At 35.4% G+C, this 23,866-nt stretch overlaps 1 protein-coding gene across 1 annotated transcript; it reads right to left on the bottom strand.

Moving 5' to 3' along the window:
- Positions 1-21,696: 21,696 nt before the first annotated feature.
- On the bottom strand, positions 21,697-22,728 carry LOC150092953 (forkhead box protein B1-like). The gene has a single exon (XM_090414112.1). It carries the CDS (start codon positions 22,726-22,728, stop codon positions 21,697-21,699), a length of 1,032 nt encoding a protein of 343 aa, XP_090270238.1.
- Positions 22,729-23,866: the final 1,138 nt, after the last annotated feature.

Below are 23,866 nucleotides of genomic sequence, written 5' to 3'. Positions count from 1 at the left end.
TGAGAGATTAAATTCATGAAGTAAAAGTTTGAAAACAATCGCAGAATTAAACTGCAATAAAGAACTATGAATACTTCCGGTGTATTGTTATTAAAATATCATTTACATGATGTAAAGCAGTGTTGGAATGTTTGTTTGAAATCAATAATTGATATTTATTAATAAAGTATTTATATTATATAAAAACTTTGTAACTATTTTGATTTGTATTATTTCTTAATAATTTTGAAACAAAAGAAGTATTTCATGTTCAAATTAAAATTAATAAAAACACCTTAAAATTGTATTGTTAAGAATATATTAAAATAATCAAATACGCTGATTTCATGCATTTTGATTTAATATTTATTATTTACTAATTTAAATTTTAAATAGAATGGAATCCGATTACCATTGCTGCCATCTGTTTGACTACATGGAACTAGACTAGGTCTTAATAAGAGGGGGAAACAAAAGAAACACTGACAGAAGTTTATCTGATGGAGAGGGAATTGAAAACTCTCTTCAACATTCATCTGCTTTATCTTTCCGCCTCTTCCGGTATCTGCAAAAGACCTTCCTACGAAAAGAGGGGAATTTCCAGATTAAATTCGGGATAAGGGTGACTCGCTGACAGCCAAAGTAGCGCCAGTTTCTGCGGTATGGCAGCACCAAATGGGGTTTTCTATGCCGCGCGTGACACAGAAATCCGAGCTGTCAGTTGTTACATAGTCGCTGACAAAGTGTTTGCTGGGGCGTAACTGCATGCATTGGGCTGGGCTTCGGTGGACTTTCTTTGCTAATATAAAGTAAAAGGCATACGGTGTAGATCCATATTAAGAAAATTGCCTTCATATCTACAGTAAGAAGATAATTTATCATCTGGCTGTTAAAACATTTAAATCCTATTCATTTCGCATGCTTGGCTTCTCACTTTACTGTGAAAATCAATATACAACTCAAGATTTACACGCAAAATTGACGAAAAAGCAAGGAAAAAACTGTTTTTATATATATAAGTGTCTTAATTAAATTTATTACTGTATTGATTACCGCAAAATGATCGATGGTTAAGCCTAATCATTAATAATCGTTTAAATTAAAGGCTATATTAGGCCTAATCATCAGTCGCTAAGCCTAATGGCTAAATCAAGCTGAACAAAAAACTGATGTGTGCTTGTTTAAGCTTAATGAAGTTATACTCGTCCAGAAACTTTTTTATTTTATTTATTTATTTATTTTTAATAATAACTTTAGCTATTATATGATCTAAGATTCAATTTTTCTTCTGAATAGTTTGTTTTCTTATAAAATACAGCCACACCTATTTATAATTTGAATACAATCTTCTCTTAAATAACTACTTCAGAGTTGATGTAGATAGATGATCAACATCAGTATATTTGATCAATCAGTCAATTATTTCCGCTGAATGGAATGAGAGAATTTCAAAAGATTCCACTCCGAAAACAGAATCATATGCTAAAAACTGTGTAGATGTAGAAGCGGAAACGAAGGTTATGGAACACATTCTTATACGTTTAAGAAACTGTTATCTGAAAACAAGGATTGTGTTCTTGTATCGTTGACGTCACAGAGATATTGTAAGGTGCTATTTGGTCCTTAATGACTTTCAGTTTCTTCAGCTCACCTACTCTGAATAAATCTTAGGAACTTAAGAAAAATGACTGTCATAATAACTCAAATGCTCTGTATTAATTTCTCTTTATGCAGCTGTGTTTCTATGATAACTCAGTTTCTAGTATCCATTCTTCAAATTTCCTAAATACCACTTTCTGTAATCAGCTTATAACTGCCTTATGAATTGAGATACGCATTTTTCAATCTTAGATTAAAATTCCTAACTGTAACTGAAGGATTCACGATTCCCATTATTTTATAAACCAACAGATTTGGAGGAGTGGTGGCCTGCCTTTCTTTCCTAAGGCCAAGAAGGACTGGAACTTTGATCTAAGGCTAAGGAAAAGCGTCCTCAAAGCCTCTTAAGGATAAGGATTTGCGACCCGTGTTTTGTTGTCTTACGTTATCATAAATAGTTACTGACTAATATAGCACAATATACGATGACAAACAAGCCTTTACCTATATATAAATAAATAAATAAATATATATATATAAAACTTTGTGTTCCCACCAGTAAAGCAATGACAAACAGCTAAGGAACTTCCTAATCTTTTCCTATCCTTGCCAGGGAGCCTCCCTGGTATGGATTTGACTGACACCTCCAGGATGAGGCAGTTACAAAGTCATATCGAACCTAAGGTGTCGTGCTGTGGGGTTCCTTTTTTCCATGATCATGTATTTCTGAACAATTGTACTCACTGTTACTGGGATCGACTTTATAAACACCAGCGTGTGTGTGTGTGTGTGTGTGTGCGTGTGTGTGTGTGTGTGTGCGTGCGTGTGTGTGTTTACGTGCGCAGGACAGAGAGAGCTAAAGAGATTCGATCCTTCTAATAACAAACTGGTTGCTGGATATAATCATATTTAACAGATTTAATTTTAGAATTTTTTTTTTTTTTTTTTTTTTTGTGGTGCGTAGATCTGTGTGTGAGCAAGCGCCTATATCCTTCTAAATTAGTTATGAGTTATTAGTTAGTTATTAATCAATTATTAATGATATAAAAACATGACGGGGGGAAAGATAGAGGACGATAAAAAAAAAAGGAGAAAGAAATGAAGAAAGAGCGAACGAAAAAAACAAGATAAAATAGAGGGAAAACGAGATAGGGGTGAAGAGAAATTGTGGATGAGAGAAAGAGAAAGCAATATTTGTCATGGTGACCCAATTTACCGGGAGCTACAAAAGTGCCTTGTACACCCACACCAGTCTGTGTAGGTTTTAACTACGAGGTCTCAAGTTCTAATTACAGGCCGCTTACAGCAATTAGTGAGAAATCCTGCATATATTTGATCCCACGTGCAACGAGACACCACCGATATTGCCAGTCATCTGTGTATATTGTCACGAATTTTAGTTCCGTTTTCTTTTTGAACTTTCTTTTTGACGAGCCTTCTTTAAAGCTAGTTCGATAGCAAGGTTAGTTCACGTTAATTCCACACACACAAACAAAAAACGACCGCTTGGCCTTTCTATGCGAAGTATTTACGATACTGGTAACACTACACCAACTATCTTGTTAGTCCTAACTGCCGTTAGAAACAAGCCATTAAAATACAAATAGGGCAGCAAAACTTGCTGATTTTCCAGCCATTATTGGTGATAATGAGACACTTATATTCCTACAACAATTTTCAAGTGAAATTATCAGAATATATATACACTACATGAACAAAAGTAACCGTTATGATAAGTGAACAAAGAAATCAAACCACACACGTAGAAGAGAATTATAATTGCTACTTCATTATGTGTATCCGAGTGTCGTGGTGCAGGTGAAGTAGCCTAAAAAGTCTCGGCCACTTCCATCTCGTCTCCCCCATCACACGAGCTGGTGACGCGAACAAATAGGCAAACACTACCGTCCGCGGTAGATGTTGATCCTGATGGTTAGTACGGGAGCCACGCCGAGTTTTCGTCAGCCTCTGTTGGGCTGCTTGAACTTGTCTGTCCGTGTGAAGGATTTGTTGTAGGTGGAACGCAAAAATGAAGTATGTGTATTCATGTTTGTATGTGCGTGTGTGTTTTTAATTACTACGTATAGGTGTGCGACTAGGCGATGGTAATTACTGGTTGCTAACAGCCCATTAAAATTCGAGGTAATATTATTTAAAAGATAAAATGCGTATTGTTTTTTTAAGTAGAAACTTGCAAGATTCTCATTTTTGTTGCTAGGAGACCTGTCGATCGTTTTTAGTGTGTGTGTGTGACGTCATCATTATTGAACAAAGCCACGGAACTTTCAACAATTAAACACCAGACGTGATAGCTTTGAATCCGGTTTATTACATGAAATGCAAGCTACAGGAGGTGTCGCTGCCACCACAATCTCCACTAACGACGTCGCTTCTGTTCTCGTTATTCCTACCAATAAAGTAACTTGTAATTATTCTACCACTAACTTAGCTCTCGTAGGTCCTCACTGGTGGGATCCAGAAAATGAGGAGAAAAAAAAATTACTATTCTTTGTACTAAAATGATTTTTCTCTTTATGATGCAATTACTCAGGTCTTTAATCCGTCCAATCATTTAATATTTAATCCACGCTACTCTCATCTAGTACACACTTATCAGCTATGCCTGAGAAAAGCCATAAACATAGAATTCGTTTGTTGATTGGCCTTCGTGAAGGACACGGCAAGAAAAAAATAAATCTTCTTATAATTCCAGTCATTTTGTGAATGTTCATCAACGATCTTTTCAATAGACAAGCATCTGCCGCTAATCTCTTAATCCACTTAGGTTGCGTTACGTAAAACGTGCTTATCTAAAGGTAGCCGATGTACATGTCAACTAATCCTACAAATGGCATTAATATTGACATTCCCATCTGCGCGACACCCATCGCTCTGCATATGTTGACAAGCAAAAGCACATAAATTGTACAAGGTTTTGAAAGGCGTATTGGTTTTGGTAAAACACTCGAAAAGACACGAAATTGGAAGAGTCGTATTAACAACTACGAGAGAGAGAGAGAGAATGAAAACGAGAGCGATGGCGGAAGAGAAAGATGAACTATAGAAGAAAAAAGAAGAGAGAGAAGACGAAGAGGAGAATAGAAAGAAGAGACAGTGTTGTAGCGTTTCTTTCAGAATGTGTCGTCTAATTCCCGCTATTCAAACACCCGAAGAATTTTGTAACCCCCCCCCCTTATAAACAAAATTCCATTCCTAAATACGATTATAAACCTCTCTGAAAGTGATTCGGTCCCTTAATTCATTCTGGATTATCCCCCATTTCCTCAGTATCTGCTTGTTAAAATCCGAGTTTGCTTAACTTCGATACCATGATATTACCGCTGCCTACGAAGTATTAAGCTGATAATAGGGCAATATTGTACGCCCCTTGAACACGATTACGGACAACTGGCACATAGGTAGGGGTGGAAAATGGTCATTAAAGTTATGTTCCCGTGACAAAATGGCATTAAAAAGGCAAATTCTATTTGTAGGCTTAAATAATATTTCCGCTGTCGATGTATAAAAGAACTATTAGCTCAAGCAGTCGTAATAGATGCCGGTTGGTTACTATAGCAACAGGGTTAGTAGATAGTCTCTTATTATTTTTGACAATACCCATATATTTAAATCCAAACTTGAAAATATTAATACAAAAAAAACGAATAATAAAAATGTGAAAAATCTTTAATTCGTTACAAAAGTATTCATTTATGAGCATCAAACAGATGTATTTATGGAGGGGGCCGGGGGATGTATTTCAAACACAAACCAGGATATTTCATTCGGATAATAAAAATAAATAAAACAAAAACAAAGTGTTACAGAAAGCTACATGAAAACATCACGCAAACCTGACACAGCAAATGAAATCGAAGAAATCTACAATGGGCACGTGTCCAACAATGCATTACAACAAGCTTGATTTGGCACGAACAATATTAGTAACAGTAATACATTACGTGCCTTAGAAATGACGTCATTGAAGCCAAATCAGACAATAATCTATCAATTGAAAATTGCGAAAATGAATGCTTTAAAAAAAAGTCTTTTGAAGTTAGTTGAATTTCTTTTTGAATGTCCTAGTTTCACATTAGGTTGGTCACATGACTATTCTGTCCACAGAGGGTTTTAGAACTTCATTCCAGCAACTATTTTCGTTTCAAAACAATTATTTTCAGGAGGGGGGGGGGGGGAGATTGCAAAACAAATAAAAAAATTCTTCAAATTATGTTACCTTTATTTATTTTGTTTTTTGGCTGCCCTGTATAATTAAAGAATATTTTGATCTTAACAAAACACCGAACAGCAATACGAAACAGCGACGCCTTTTTATTAGCATGGATCGCACTGTTACGACGATCTATACCGACGCTAATGCTCGAGCTGTATGCATAAAAACCTCCTCTAAGTACCTAATTACACGCAAAAAAGTCATTTTTAGACCATTTTTGTTTGCTTTGGAGGTTGGACGAGGAGAGGGAGGCAGTTGAAACACGTTATTTTGCCACGACCCACAAGTTACCTAAGTAAAGAACTGCGATGGCAGATTAGTCGTGCTGAAGTTACAATGTGTACACACACACACACACGATCAAGAGAATGTACGCATTCCAAATTTGGCGACATAGATTCATATCAAACTCGGAGAAGAGACAAAGATTAAAATAGGAAGATTCCATAGTGTGCATGGTATTATGTCATCATGACTTCATAAGCATTAATGTGGTTATCATGAACTTCATAAGAGGATTTGTTTATGACGAAATACATGCACTTATCGGAGCTCTATAAAAGGTCGATTTATGTAGTTGTACATATCCCAAGAAATCGCCATCTAAGAATATGTGGAATAATAAATCGGAATAAAATATTTTTAACTTTAATATTTGAGCCAAAGATGTGATTTAACATCTTATGTTGCACAAGAGTCCTTCTGGTATGTTAAGGAAGCTAAAAGAGGTCGGAAATCGGGATCTGGTCATTGTTCTCTGGCTGTACTAGCCTAAAATTGAAGTCGAGATCAAAATGGGTCTTTTTGTGAATATAGTTGTCTGCGAATATTCAAAACAAGTAATCAAATTGCAGATTTGAAGTATTTGCGAGACATAATAACTATTCTAGGCAGATGCAAGTAAAACTAAGTGGGCTCATAAAGTCAATTCGCCCCTGGAGGTGAAGGATGACACAATGGCTACCAGGTGCGAATGGAGATGAGGTTTTATAATAGGCTGGAGTTTCGTAGAATTGATTTAAAGCTTTGAACAAGTGAGGGGGGGGAGGGGGGAGGATGAGAAAAAATGAAAAGAAAGGAACCAGCTTTAGATAATAAGTACAAAAAAAAAGAGAAAGAAGTAAAAACGGATAAATAAAAAAGCGTACAGCAAGGTTAAAAGGAGAAAATTCTCAAAACAACTCGAATTTCTTTTTTTTTTTTTTTTTTTATCTCCACGATACGAAACACGTGCGATGTTCGTGGTATCAACACATTAATATTGTTTTCTGGTGATCAATACTTGGCGTTGATAGAAACAATGGATAGCCACAGTCATTAAAATACAATTAAGAAACCATAAAGAGAAATTACCCGTATGTTAGTTTGATTTAATTTAAACTTTTTTTTTTGTTACTCCTTTTGTATAAACTAAGTTTGCTGGAACAACTCAATAAAAAGTATATAAAACGATAAAAAAAAAACAGCACATTTTTAATATTCTTAGTAACTCAACAGCAGCTCATTTTATTTCTATTACAGCTAACAGATTAATGGAACGATCGGTAGAGAGACGATCGATTACGGTGCGATATTAACAACAATATTTAGCTGGAGTGTCGAATGTTAACCGTAATATGGAAGTGAAATATTAGCGAATAATCTGCATATTACAGAGAGAGAGAGAACGATAGTATAGTACGAAATAGGAAATTTTGCTATAGACAAATCTTACAAAAAAGATTCATTCACAACAATCTTTTAAGACGGGATCTAAATGATGGATCCTACCTTAAGGATTTCTTTAGAAAAATAAGGCTTACCAAATTAGTTTATCAACCAAACTTGCCCTTTCTCTCTCTCTCTCTCTCTCTCTTTCTATTTCTATTTGCTATTCATAACAAACACATACAACAAACAATCAAACCACAAGTGCCAACATGTCTGACGAAGAGTGATCGCACACCGCACCTGTAGCAATACACACCTACGGCAGGTGTTTTCATTCTCTTCTGGAAGCTGTACAACCAAACTAAAAAAAAAAAAAAAAAAAAATCAAACCATCTCTTATCCATTGGGCTTCTTGGGCTGCATATAATCATCAATACACTTAAAAATTCAGTTGTGTACTTTTTCATATTGGTATTAAGTACTCGAAGTATACATTTTGTAACTGTATCGCTTTATCTTCTTTCTCTTTTCTAGATATTACTTTTTTTTAAAAAGCTCTGAGCTCTCTATAAGGATTTCTCTTTACCTGCTACTGTGGCATAATAGGTTGAAAAGACAGGTTTAATTTTCATTAATTTCAAGTAACTCTTTCTAGATTGTTTTCCCTCAAGCAGGTCCTATCTTGGGTAACCAGTCTCAGATAGGGGATAATAGATTTTATTAGGAAAAACTCCGATTTTTCTTCCAACACACAGACAAAGCAGCCTTTAATCCAATCTCGATTTATAGACAACACACTAATTCAAAGGCAAATCATACGGCTACTTTAGAATAAATCAAAATTTGATTCATTTTCTCTTCTATTAATTTTTTTTTAAAGATTCCTGATCGAAAAAACTGCATGAAATTCTTTTTTTTTTTTTTTTCAATTTCAATTTTTCTCATAAAATACATGAGGTGTATTCTGATTGAAATGGACTGCAACTCACTGCATCGAGCTTAGGCTTAAACAAAACGTACTTAAAGTCTTCAGTGTGTTCCTCACAATGTTCTATTTAACTCCTGAAACATGTAATGAAGTTGTTATTCAGAAGTAAACTTCATAAAATTAGAAGATGCTACATTAAGACAGATAGTCTAAGACTGTATTCAAATTTCATCTGGAATACTTAACTCATAGTCGGAGTTCATAGCACGCCTTCTCTTCTCCAACCCCCAAGAATAAATAAAACAGGAGAACTTGTCGGTAAACACACTGACAGATATAAAACACTCGCCTAACTTTACAACGAATTGGACTAGAGTTAAATTGGAAATCCAGTGAAATCAACGTACGACAATCAACATTCCTATATTGTCCAAGAGGAAGAAGCTTAATTCCCGATATTTCTAAGGTCCACAGAGGAGTAACGTCTAAAATTTTTGGCTCCTCAAAAACGGAATTAATTGCTCTGACATCCCTCGATCAGAAGGGCGGAAATAATTTTGAGGCCTACTGTGAGAAAGAAAAAAACTTTATCCTGAATACTAGTTTGCTACAAAACACATAACTGGATTTGATTTCAAATTTAAACCTTCGGATCCATCACTTAGACTTTTTCATATCGGATTACAAGCTCATTCCGGTTATCCTTTAACTTTTGAATATAGTTTTTATTTTCCTCAAACATAAGTTCCTATAATGGTTCATTAAGAATATCAAGAAATATGAATAATTGTTCCAATGTAAAATAAGCTTGTTAACACATAAATTGGGATTTCAAAGAGTAATTTGAAATCGTACAAATTTTGAATAGGTTATCACTTCTTATATTTACTTTATCTGAAAGTTCGGCATTTTAAAACATAACTGCTTAAAAGTTCTTAGAATATATATAAGCTGTTGATAAGTAAGTATTGCTAACCAGTAAGTTCAAAATGTTGTTGATCTAAAATGTATGAATTAATATGATGGAACCTACTGAACATAGTGACGTAGGTTTTCGTATATATATGTAGTTATTGTGCATTTATCTAAGAAAATGTTTATCTAATTTATATGCTATTTTACGGAAAAGGTATTTATCATGGGTAATAATTAAATTTTATCACAAAAGTAGCCATTATGACTTAAATTTTCAAAATTCTAGCAGTGGAATTTCATAGTTCGGTGTGAAATCACAGCCCCATTTGTTGGAGGCCCGAAAGAGTTTAATGTTTGGTCTGTAGAAATTTCGGGCTTCGTAAAAATACATAAAATTTATTTTAAAAAATATATATATATATATATAAAATATATATATATATATATATATATATATATATATATACAGGGTGTTCGGGATAAATTTGACATATTTATAATTAATTATATTTTTCCGTAAGTTACATGTATTAACACACACTTCTCTTCATTTAAAAGTTTGGTCCCTTCTTCATTCATATACAAGATGTCAGAAAGGATGGATAGCTGGAACCCACCTGAATCATGGAAGAGAATAACTTGTATCATGATGATTCGTGCCCGCCATCAAAATAAGGATATTACGACTGCTGCCCAATGCTCCCTGAATACAGTAAAAACAATCAGGCATGAACTAGAGACTTGCAATGGTGACTACGAGGATGTAGCAAGAAGAAAGATCCCTAGCAGACGATCTGATTGCGTTCGTACAGCAGAATTCCTCTCAAATCTGCAGGAACAGGTGTTGAAGAACCCTGGCATTGGAATTCGGGCTTTGTTCGTGGAGTTGCTAACTGTAGTCAAGCCCTGGATAACAAGGGTAGCCAATGGTAGGCCGTATGTATGGCAGCAGGATTCGGCCCCTTGCCACACCTCTGGGAAAAGTCAAAAATGGTTGTCTGAAAATTTCTACGACTTCACCAGTCCAAATGTTTGGCCTCCAACCTCCCCAGACCTTAACCCCATGGATTATTTTGTATGGGGCGCAGTTGAAAAAGACACCAATCGCACTTCCAGTAATACAAAAGCCCAGTTAATGGATAAAATTAAAACAGTTTTTGCGGCCCTTCCCAGGGAGACTGTAGCATCAGCTTGTTCGAGGTTCCGAAGCAGAATTGAAGCTGTGATCGATGCTAATGGTGGTTATTTTGAGTAAATCTTGTTGATAGTATTGTAATTAACTCTGCCTGTAATGTTTTTTTGTCAATTCATTAAATTTAATAGATACAAAGAAGATTTTCTTTTTCCTTACGAAACTGTCAAATTTATCCCGAACACCCTGTATATATATATATATAAAATATATATATAAAATATAAAACCACACACGGTACTAACAGAAGACGATTTGAAATGAACACAATCATTCATGATGCAATATTATTTTACCGGCCTAATAGTTCAATTTAAACTATCGAGTATTAATAAAGGTGTATTTATAGATTTTTAAATCTTTAAGCTTTATTTTCTAATTTTATAATAAAATTTAATTATTACCCATGATAAATATTTTTTTCATAAAATAACATATAAAATAAATAAAATATTTCTTTAAATAGCTGCAAAATAACTACATATACATATATATCCTGTATAACTAACGTATAAATTATCTTGAGAATTAAAGTGTGAGACTATAAGCCTCAGATCTGACAGAATTCGGAAGCAAGTCTACTATCAGAGTTCAGGTATCAATAGTAATCTCGGTAACTTTCCTTGTCTCTCTCTCTCTGTCATATCAAATCCAATCAGAATCACTCGCACAAAATATCCTCTAAGCTATTACTTCTATCGAGGCGTATACAGAATTATTTATGCCGTTCCCAATTCCGGGTGTGGAGATAGTTACCCACGACATGCAAACGGAAAAGAGATGATTGTGCTCCCAATAATGCTAACACATACACTGGGATGACACAACTTTTAGTGGCGTGCGTTCCTGCGTCAACATATGTTTGTTGTTGGGAACACATGTAACGCCTAACTTGCAAGGAAATACACTCGTCTGTCTCTCTTGTTACATTCAGAGCAGCTCGTGACTAATAAGTCACTTCCGTAGTTTTTTTTTTTTTTTTTTTTGAATTTGAAAAATAAACCAATCACGAAATTGTGGAAAGGGTGAAGGGAAGGACAAACTAAATGTCACGCATGACTTCGATTGCAACAGAAACACACTTCCTCCCTCCCTCTGTCTCTCTATCTATCTATCTCGATACATAGTAGAGGGGTAATCAGATTAATGATTATTCTATCTGCTATTTGTGTCTGTTTATGTGTAGAAATCTATCTTATTCCTATTATTTCTTACAGTCTCTCTCTCTCTCTCTCTCTATATATATATATATACAGGGTGTTCGGGATAAATTTGACATATTTATAATTAATTATATTTTTCCGTAAGTTACATGTATTAACACACACTTCTCTTCATTTAAAAGTTTGGACCCTTCTTCATTCATATACAAGATGTCAGAAAGGATGGATAGCTGGAACCCACCTGAATCATGGAAGAGAATAACTTGTATCATGATGATTCGTGCCCGCCATCAAAATAAGGATATTACGACTGCTGCCCAATGCTCCCTGAATACAGTAAAAACAATCAGGCATGAACTAGAGACTTGCAATGGTGACTACGAGGATGTAGCAAGAAGAAAGATCCCTAGCAGACGATCTGATTGCGTTCGTACAGCAGAATTCCTCGCAAATCTGCAGGAACAGGTGTTGAAGAACCCTGGCATTGGAATTCGGGCTTTGTTCGTGGAGTTGCTAACTGTAGTCAAGCCCTGGATAACAAGGGTAGCCAATGGTAGGCCGTATGTATGGCAGCAGGATTCGGCCCCTTGCCACACCTCTGGGAAAAGTCAAAAATGGTTGTCTGAAAATTTCTACGACTTCACCAGTCCAAATGTTTGGCCTCCAAACTCCCCAGACCTTAACCCCATGGATTATTTTGTATGGGGCGCAGTTGAAAAAGACACCAATCGCACTTCCAGTAATACAAAAGCCCAGTTAATGGATAAAATTAAAACAGTTTTTGCGGCCCTTCCCAGGGAGACTGTAGCATCAGCTTGTTCGAGGTTCCGAAGCAGAATTGAAGCTGTGATCGATGCTAATGGTGGTTATTTTGAGTAAATCTTGTTGATAGTATTGTAATTAACTCTGCCTGTAATGTTTTTTTGTCAATTCATTAAATTTAATAGATACAAAGAAGATTTTCTTTTTCCTTACGAAACTGTCAAATTTATCCCGAACACCCTGTATATATATATATATATATATATATATATATATATATATATATTGGGAAACCACCTATTCTAATAATGAGAAAGGAAGCACGCACGCACACACACACACACACACACAATAATCACTGTCATGAAATGCAATGGGCATTGATGGGAGAAATTTCCCATAGAAGATGGTGGACGTGATCCTCCTTGAAAATATTCTTAAAAAACGCATCTCCAAGATCTAAAGAAATACTAATAACATTAAAAAGTTTAGATAGAACAAGGCGACTTCATATCACATTCAAAACATCTATTTTTATGATTAAGACTGCAATTAAATAAATAAGATTGCTTTGTTGTGGGTCATTTAGAGATGACATCCAATCTATATGATTTAAAGAATCAGACTTCCCTATAAAATCAGTATTTATGAGGTTGGCGACCTGGGCAATCAGCCAGTTTTTCCTCGAACACATCTATTGTTTACTGCAAGAAAAATAGTTAGAATTTACACCTCAATACAAGGAAATGTCTCTAACCTTAAACCATAGTGTCCGAGGGAAATATCTACGAACTATAACAGACGATTAACTCTGCATTTACAGGTTTGTGATCAGCCAACATGGAATATGAGATATGCATTCTTTGTGTTTGTAGCAGACGGTCTTAACTTTTAACCATGTTCTCTAGTATTATATGGTATGAGATTAAAGCCAATTGTCACTAATTACAGACCGCAACTGGTTAATTATATTTAATAACATTAGAGCAAGCAGTATTTAAATCAGCTATGTGCTCTTTTGTGTTAAGTTCCTTGTTGGGAAGAAAATACTTCTTAAGGCAAACAGTCTGCAAATAATTTAGCCTTTGAGATGACCTTTTAACGTCATTCTACTTCAAGAAGTTAATAAGCAAATCACTTTTGAATAATTCATCAGGGAAAAAAAAAAAATAGAATACTTTCATCATACCTTACGTACAATACATCGTTTACTCTTAGGTTTTGGGAAAATTAAGTTTATATATTTGCTAAATGCTTACGCCGGACTTCCTTAGATAAATTAGTTGCATGTACAGTTGTGAGTAATTTTGTATTGTATTTTTTTTTTTTTTTATCTATATATAATAGAATTCTTTACTGATTTGAAAATTCAGCGGATACCTGTTAGCTATTATTATCTTTAATGATCGACTTTTACAAATACGGAAAACAGATTAAATATTATCAGTAAAGAGGATTTGACTTGAACAACAGCAGGTCTGCCTCCACACGAAAAAAAAAAATCAATGGGCAAAAATAGATTATTCGCTTAAAGCAGCCAAATCTCTATCGAACAATGCATTAGTCGAACATCTTAACTATAGTATTATATTATATTATAATCCCTAGAAAATATATAACTGTTCAGCGTCCATTTGGAAATCTCTTATTCACGGATTTCCAAATTTTGTGCCTCCCGTAAATTTTAAATTTCACGGTTCCTCCAAAACAATTGCAAACACACATTATATAACGTGATACAGTATATTTTTTTTTCGAATATAGCTGCAAAGAATCGACTTTTGTCAGCGAAATTAAACCGAATTTAATTGTATTTGTAAATGGTGTTTCATATTTATTAAGATAAATTTCAAAAATTATTATAATTTTAATTTTTTGTTTAAATCATTAGCATTATATTTTTAAATTAAACATCTTTATATATTTAAATTACAATAGATTCGAATAAATATATTGGAAGTGTTTCAACTGCAGAGGCTTTATGACTTTGAATTCGTTAGCAAGACAAATGAACTGCCTCAGCCCAACAAATGATTTAAAAAAAAAGTTTCTTTCGTGTGTTGCTAACTATTTCAAATAATCAATATTTAAGAAATCCGCTCCTGCTAAAAGAAGGGGTGTTGCCATCCACATACGCCTATTCAATAAAACTTTAGTACTAGAGCGAATTCATCATAATGATATCAATAAACTTCTCTTTGTTGTTAAAAACGCTATCATAAAAAGAGAAATTGTTACAGTAATTCTTTAACCAGGATGGTATATAAAAGTTCTTAAAAATTATTATGATATTTTGCTACTAAGATGCGAAGAAGTGCTATAATTGCACAAGAAACCACGGCATCTTTATAAATAGTTCTTATATACATCTTATAGTTTTGGGTATGAAGAGCAGGTTTATCTCTAGAGGAAATGCAAATTCTCTTGTCACAAATACATTGAGAAGAAACAGAACTGTTAGAGAAAATAATAGGCAAAAATATATAAGAATAACAACAAACATCGCTTATATAGGGATATTTTTTATGTTGAATACTTTTTAGACGTATCACTTCATATATTTGGGGTAAGAAAAAAAAAAAAACTTAAAAGAATGGCTTATCTCTTTTAGCGTCACAGAGGAATAAAGCAAAATGCCTAATCCAGAAACAAATGCATTGAAGAATAAAGAAAATGAGCTCGCCAATGCAAAATATAATATCCTGAATTAACCACAGCTATTCCTTTTATGAATGAGGAATAAAATTAGAGTAGTTGACGCACAGCGAATGGAGAAGTATCAATAGATGGCCTAACCAGTTTATAAACAAAATATGTCGTTATTCAATCGATATTTATGAATATGAAAAATAGTTTTTTTTTTGTAATTTATATTTACAAATAATAATAATAATATACAGACTTATCTGAATTAAATTTTTGAAAGGGCTCATGCTGTTTACGTGATGCAAAAAAAAGGTACTTTGTGATTTTTCGTAAATGTCAACACAAAACTATACTTTTTAATCCACTGTTTTTAAACTAAACAAATATTTTAATGACCCGTAGCTATGCATTTGAAAAATAAAATATATATTTCTTTGTGCGATATTGTTAAGCCTAATGACATATCAGTTTTTTCAGATTTTCTATGGGAAAAAAAGTCTACTTATGTAATAAGGTGTAGATATATAAAAATCCTTGAGGTCAAATGAGGGATTTACCTCTCCAAAAACTTTGAGTGATCTACAAGATCACTCTAAATCTTATTGGGTGAACCAAAAAGATCACTACAAAACCCATTGGCAAGCAGAACTTTCTGCAATTAATCCCAAAGATGAATGAAACATTATTGAAATATTTATCTTTATCAGAGGCAGCCTTTTATTCCATGATTAAAATATTTTTATATTATATATTTTGTTATTATTGTTCATATTATTATTACATTACATCATTGTAAATACCCTCGTTATTAATTTTTATTTATTTGTACTTTTAAATGGTGTTTTATCTTTATTAAAATAAATTTCGAAAATTATTCTAATTTTAAATTTTGTTTCATTTATTTAAATTTTATTTTTAAATTAAATAGCTTTATATATTCAAATTAAAAATTACTTTAATTATTATCACATTATTACATTACATTACATATATTACTTAAATTGTATATGTACGAGGGGGGGGGAATATTTGTTCTCTTTGAAAAATCCAAATAAACCCTTTGAATTTCGAACTAAATTCCAGGGGATGTTCTTAAATCTAAATTCTAAGAATAAACGAAAGAAAGAATAACTTACAAAATAATCATCAGTGAGCCAAGCACATGAAGAATCCATTCCATTAAAATATCTTCAACTCAGTTTTCTAAGATATTTTGGATATATTATAATAAGACTAAAACATGCATGACTGTTTTACATGCAAAGACATATTCATGCACGTCTGCCTAATCGGAAGCAGCAAAGAATCAAATAAAGTAGTAATATTACTTCGAGAAATAGCAGTGCTTTTTATGAATACGGACTTTCCATGTCAGTTCTTCCCAAAAAACATTGTTAAGTAATCACACAATAATACCCTGAGCGAGCTAAAAATTAAATAATTCGGGAACCTTTCTCTAGAATGGACTTTTTGGACTCAAAAGGTCAATAGGTTTTGGAAGAGAAACGGATCCAAGAAAGTGTTTAAATCAAAAGAAATGAGCCTATATTCTTCTAGCCATTCAAATAACTCCTGCGTATTGATGAACTTCAGATCAATATATTAAATTAAATCCACCCGTAGATCGTAAGGTATTGAATCTATAACCTTGCTAATATTAATTACATTATTATTATTATAACTTAATTCGTGGAAATACAAGTATTAATATTTATATTCTATCTGACAATTGGCATTCATGTCTTTAGGGATGAAGCAAGATGCTTTTCATATTCCCCGCTATCTTACAGTGAGGGTAAAATTTGTGAGCAGTTTGCTCGCCCTGAATATCTGACAATTGACATTCATGTCTTTAGGGGTGAAGCAACATGCTTTTCATATTCCCCGCTATCTTACAGTGAGGGTAAAATTTGTGAGCAGTTTGCTTGCCCTGAATAGGCATGGAGATTATGTATCGCTATATCGCTATAGGAGGCTAATATAGCTTTTGGTCTTCTATATTTGAATATGTTCGTTGCCTCGTATGCTGCAGCTTGCTGAACCAAATCGTTGGGGTGTGTGGACGTCTTTAGGAAAAACTTGGATGCTAAGGATTGTAGAAAAGAGAAAATATTTGCATCTCTATGAAGTTGATTGCTTCTAACATACCACGGGGCATTCAGAAACACTTGCTTTCTATCTAGCTTTAAGACATATTTCTTGTAATTTTTATAAGCTTAGAATAAAATGGTGTACAAACAAGAAGTAATTTTTTACATTTCTTATCAAGTTAAAACAATTTTTAAATCTAAAATTTAATTTTATTGATAAAATAATTAAATTTTATATTTTCTTCTTTTTTTTTTGAAATGAAAAAGCGTTCAAATTTCACACATTCATTTGAAAGCTTAGCACACTCACAAACCGAAAATTACTCCGACTATATCATTAAATGCATTATGTTGATTTAGCGAGTTACGTCACAATGATATATTGTTATGTATGAACAAGAATTTAATAAATGATAATATTACAATAACGCCTTTTTTTCTATTGCAGTTACATATACAGCAAGGGGATGGATGTACATCCAAAAACGGTGCTTGGAGAATGAAACCTAGCCAGAATTTTTACACAGCGCACCACAAGAATGATCTACACACCTGGTTCCCCTCCTACTTCTTGTAGATACTACCAATGCTCCCGTTTGTGAAGGGAGAGTAATTAACAGCAGGAGACAATAAAGGCTACAGGTGTTGTAGGGGGGGGGAGAATCTAATGGTGTTCGTAAAAGTAGGGGGAATGTTTGCACGCACCCGAAACAAGGGGAAATGCAATGCCAAATACCACCGAAAGAACGAGCAGCCCAACTCATAAAGTATCACTACCGAAAACGTTTTAGTAGCGGGGGAAATGGAAATAAAATTACAACGACTTAGATTTATAATGATTTACAGGAAATGTCTTCACCAACACGCCCCCAAGTGAGAAATTACGACAGTTAAGAAAACCCCCGATAGTTGTAATTTGAAGCACTAACAGAATACACAGTTTCTTAAAAGAAGATAGAACGAAGAATAAAATTTTGGCTAAGACTTCTGGATTGTTCTGTCCACCTCTGTTGCTAATATTAATTACATTATTATAACTTAATTCGTGGAAATACATTACAAGTATTAATACTCTATCTTATAGTCCTTATAAGGATTAGCTTAAAGGGGCGAAGCAAGAATGCTTTTCATCTTCCCCGTTATCTGTAGAGGACAGTGTAGGGATAAGGTGTTATTGAGCTATTAAAGCTCTGATCATGGCAAGAGGGTAACAGGAATAGCCGACCCTCAGTTAGAACTTCATTGGCTACAGCATTGCCATCCATTACCCTCCAAATATATTATTAATGATTAATGACCGCATATCATCACGGTCGATCCTTCCAACCAATACTCTCTAACTTTCAGACATATTTCTTGTAATTTTTATAAGCTTAGAATAAAATGGTGTACAAACAAAGAATACTTTTATACAAACAATCTTAAATTTTCCTATTAAGTAAAAATAATATTTCAGTATAAAATTTAATTCCATTGATAAAATAATTAAATTTTACATTCTTTTTTTTTGAAATCAAAAATTTTACCTTTACATATTTTTTAAATCAAATTATGTGCCTTGATTTGAAGTGGCAGCACTTCAGATTAAGAGCTATTTTAATGACAACCCACTATATTTCCTCCTCAGATTAATCTCCCGACCTCGATTTGTCCAACTTGTCTTAATGTTTACGTTATTACATTATTTACACGAAAATACAAATCTACCGACTCCTCCTCTTGCATGCTTTCTTTCAATATTCGCGTTCATCCAACAATGGAGAATATTAATTTCTAGATAGTGACTTCATAATAACATAAAATTTGATATTATTAAAACAAAATGAAGTGATTTTTATTGCTAGTTGATTTAATTTTATCCTTACTTCGATAGCGCGTGCAATCCAACAATGGAAGCAATATCCTAGATAGTGACGTCACAGAAAGATACAAATTTTATATTATGAAAAAAATACGTGAACTGAGTTTTATTGCAATGTTCGATTTCATGTGTTTCTACTTCAGTAAGTGTTGAATAAACAAATTTGAATAATTCATTGATACATGAACAGCGAAATAAATATGAATGATAGGAAAATTATTGTAAAGAGATTTCCATTTGAATAGGATTTTATTTTATTTTGATTATTTTTCTCTTTTTCAAAATGGATCGTTGAACCCGGTCGTAAGAGCGATATTGTGACAACTACAGTCTCCTAATGTGTTCTTTGTTGAAACCTTAAATAGGAAGGGGATGTCGAATGGGCAGCAACCGTCCACTTAAACGATTTGTTCACGACATGTTATTCATCAGACCCACTAAACATCAAAATACATGAAATACTTAAATAGATGCTTTGCGTTCTGCAATAATATTTATTCAAAACTCTACAGTATACGTAATGCATAAATTTATTAAATAATACCGACGTTGCATCACGATACCATGTGATTTCTATAGAGCGAATTTAAATATGAAGAAAATTACAATGATAGAAGGATCGTCTACTAAATTATTGACAGAATTAACTTCCCAGTTGTGCTTTAAGTAAATTTATACTCGCTCCATAACTGATTTTTAACAGTTTATTAATTTCTTATTAATTCAACGAAAAACTGACTTATGTATAGGGAAAGGTCTGTAGATTAAAAACTTTAAAATGCCATTAAAATATTGCGAAAATTAAAGATTTTTTATGACGTTTTGGACATGCTAAATATTCTATATCATATCTCCAGTCAAGCAAGAGACGAGTGCCTCCCCAACAATGAAAAGGTTAACAAATACTTGTATGATGTAAACTTCAACAATGAAAAGTTGTACATTTCCTGGTATACGTCATATCAAAACATTATTGACAGATAAGAGCGAATGGCTTATGCAATATTAACATTAAATTAAATAGGCGGTCGTAGATTGTTATGGTAATAAAATTTATTTCAAGTTTTGGGTTAAATATATTGGCTTAATTAGAATAAATGAAGGAAAAAAATCTCATCATTGAATACCAACTTAAATATGTAAACTACTCACATTTACAATTTCAAGGGTTCTTCTAATAAAATCTGTAAATTTAAACTAATGTTTCATTTACAAGTTTAGAAGAAATATTTTCAAGGAACTATTTCTGTATTTGTAATATGTAAAACGAATACAGAATTATAATGAAAATATTTGGATTATAGATTTAAATAAAGAAATAGAATAAATCCATGAAATAGAAAGAATGCAAGAAGGAAAAAGAATTAAGATATGAACCCATTAGGGAAAAACTATCCTAGCGACGATAGTAATTCTTGGGGTTTTTTGTCTGAATCTTCAAGCCCAAACTGATTGTTAGATCGAGTCCAGACAACAATGACAGTTCCATCGTGAATGTCAGGAATCTATTCAGGACAATCCCAACGAATTAGAATTGTCAGGGTTATCAGGAGTCAATCCTACATTATTATTATTCTAATTAGAAAGATAGTCTAAGAGTCTTTTCGTTAAGCCTAATTTTAAATAAATTCCCTTCGGAATTCTAAACAGACCAAAAAAAAAAAAAGCCAAATTTGCCAGTGTTTTTTTAAAGGAGTGAGATTGTCTAGAAATAAAAGACGCTGAAAGATCCATTGAAATGACAAAAAAGTTTTTATTGTACAGTCCACGACACACACAACTATATACATGTTTTAGATATTTGACATTACTTTATTGTCATAACAGGCTCGGATGTGTGCAGCTTTACGGGTAACCTCTGACACCTTTGACATTTTTTTTTTTAAACCATAAGCTTTTGGCTTAGGTCAGAGTAAAGGAACAATGTGTCCAATAGAGGTATTTACACAAATTTGGACAGTTCTAAGTCCATTTTTTTTACGGTCAAAAAGTTCAGGTTTATAGAAGAGAGACATCGTCAATGCATAGAATGATCCACAGTGTAAAGAGAGAGAGAGAGAGACTGTCAGTCCAAGATAAAGCTAGGAAAAAGGTGTGTTGGACTACTGTCAACAGTATTTTATTCTTTTTTTATATATATATATATAAAACAAATTCATCGTATACTGAAGTTTATTGCTAAGCCTTACTCCTGTCCAAACCCTATTTATAATTTAAGCTTCGGACTTCATAAGCTTAAACCGACTGCAGGTAAAAAGTTTTAAAATATGATTTTTAAATACAGTAATACAGTCCATGTGTGTATACGATCACTGGCATGAAACAATTTACATTTTTTTAAAGCAACCCATCAAACTATCAGAGTGGGATTGTTTAAAAAATAATAAGAAATCACTGGCAAACATTAAATGGTAAAACCAAACATCGGTTAAGCCTAACTTTCGTAATTGCTACGAACACCCACCTGAACACACTGTTTTTTGTTTGTTTGGTTGGGTTTGGGGGTTGCTCGTGTCTTCTTTACAACCAGGGGGAGGGAGGGGAAGATGAGGCAGGAATTTCTTTCGCCTGCATACGACTGTTCAGAACACAGCACTGTTCGTGTCAAAGGTCCAGACGATCTCAAAATCGGGGAAGAGAAAAACAAAAAAATAGGGTCGAAGTTCACCCGGCTGATTTACTTCGATGAATCGTCCGACACCACATCAACGGACTTCGACGACACATCACTGGACACGGAATCGACTCGAGCTGGCGGAGAGCAAGTGGTACAAGTCACAGAGGGCAGCATGGCAGTTCCAATAAAGCCAGGATGGTCTGGGAGAGCGGGAAAAGCGTGCAGAAAGTTCGGCCTCATCGGCATCGACGGTAGAGAGAACGGTACCGACCCCGGGACGGTTCGATGGATAGTCGGGAAAGGTAAGCTCATGACGGGTGTCACAGTGGGCTTGCTGTGGGCCATCGTGTTAAATAGGTGGGGAAAGTCCGGACCAGGGATACCAGGCTGGGCAAAGGTCATGACGTTGGACGTGTACGCTGTAGGCCAGGCGCCGACGGACACGCACGACAAAGAGGTGGGGAAGGCCGCCAAGGACCGAGGCAACATCGGCTGAGGGAGTAACGGCTGACCGGGCAATGGAGGCGGAGGTAGGACGCTTTTGTGATCGTTTCCGATGAGGTTCTCGATGGTGAAAGGCTGCTTATAGGTGGTGGCCGTAGGGTGGACACTGTCACCGAGGGGTTGAAGGTGACTGGGTGCAGCCGCCAGAGCCGTCAGCCTCATCTTCGCTTGCTCTTGAACCGCGTTCTGGGTTGCGGTCTCCATGTGTTTCAGTTCTGCCAAAGCGGCGGCCGTAGCGTCTTTCAGGGGCTTCGGGAGTTTGAAACGTTTTCGCCGCCTCAGGAAACTTCCGTTTTCGAACATGTCCCCACAGGCGGGGTGCAGTGCCCAGTAGCTCCCCTTGCCCGGTCGGTCAGGTCGCCGCGGAATCTTGATGAAGCAGTCGTTGAAGGAAAGGTTGTGCCTGAGCGAGTTCTGCCATCGCTGCGTGTTCTTGCGGTAGTAAGGAAAGCGGTCCATGATGAACTTATAGATGTCGCTCAGGGTCAACATCTTCTCGGGCGAACTCTGAATAGCCATAAAGGTCAACGAGATGTAGGAGTACGGTGGCTTCTGATCGCCGTAGGTGTTTCGTCCTGGTCGCGGCATAGTCGTGACCTACAGCGACACGTTCAGCTGCATCGGCTCGGCACTTTGACGGACGACGGACACAAACACAAACAGTCGGACTTCACACTTTTAACCTCTCCTGGGCACACGAAGCGATCTGCCGATCATCATGGCGCCCACAAGACACACTGAAGGAGGGGGCTTCAAAAACAACAGCCACCACAGCGCGTGGGGTGACTTCTTTAGCTCGTGCGCACCTGAGTGTTGTCGTTACACACGGCGATGGCGGCTGCGTTGCGGACTGGTCGATGGAGTTGAGCAAACAGGTTCGGGCACACCTATTGGTGCACCTCCCCTGCTCGCGCATCCAGCAAACACCAGTTGGCTGATCGCCAGCCCATCGCCTTCCTGGCCAGTCGGCAACCAATTCCTTACGCTCGCAGTCCGTCAGTCACCGGAGGAAGGCGGTGCTCACGTCACGAACACGAGACAGCGGCAAACGTTTTCGCTGGGCGTGCATCTCTTGGAGGCAACTAGCACGCGAAGCAAATGTCGTAAGTACCCTCTTGAAACGCCGTGTGTTGTATGTGTGAGGTTACAGGAGCGGTGAAAGACTGTTTTGTAGCGTTCGACCCTCCTTCTGTCGATTAGTTCTGGCGCGAGCACTTTCGATAGCCTTCCGTCGGCTTTTCTGAAAAGCTATTTTTTTTTCTCTCTCTCATCCCGATTTTTCAAGGGTGAAAGTCGCAGAAAGAGGGATGGGGGGCGCTGTTCACCTCCCTGCTATAAACCGCGCGTATTTTGTAAGGGCACTCCAGTCAGCGATTCACTCATCTCCCGCTTCCGTCTATTGTCGGTGGGCCTTGAACGCCACAGTAACAGTTAACAAAGGTCCCGACAAGGGAACAGTTGGGAGTGAAGTGCACACTTTTCAGGCCAAAAGGCTGTTCGAAAGGCAATAAGGGGGGGTCAAAGTCTTGTAATGGCTTTCTGTTCCTTGGGTTCCTTTTCTTTCTGTTTTTCCAAAGATGCCCCACTAGAAACATCTTTTGTGAACACCGTCTTTGGTCAACATTTGACTTTGCGTCGACCGTGGTTCGCCTCTTCGAATATTGACGGTAACATGAGTCGACCCTTCTCCTTGAATACCCTGTCAGAAATCGAAATCCCCCCTCTT

This window comes from Typopeltis vanoorti, chromosome 24 (assembly GCF_054136105.1).
Source record: "Typopeltis vanoorti isolate ZY-2024b chromosome 24, IOZ_Tvanoo_1.0, whole genome shotgun sequence".
Classification (NCBI taxonomy): Eukaryota; Metazoa; Arthropoda; class Arachnida; order Uropygi; family Thelyphonidae; genus Typopeltis; species Typopeltis vanoorti.
This window is presented reverse-complemented; position numbering and strand designations above follow the sequence as displayed.

Bases quoted from the DNA above. Each gene is read 5' to 3' on its own strand.
- LOC150092953 (XM_090414112.1), bottom strand. From the start codon at position 22,728: ATGCCGCGACCAGGACGAAACACCTACGGCGATCAGAAGCCACCGTAC.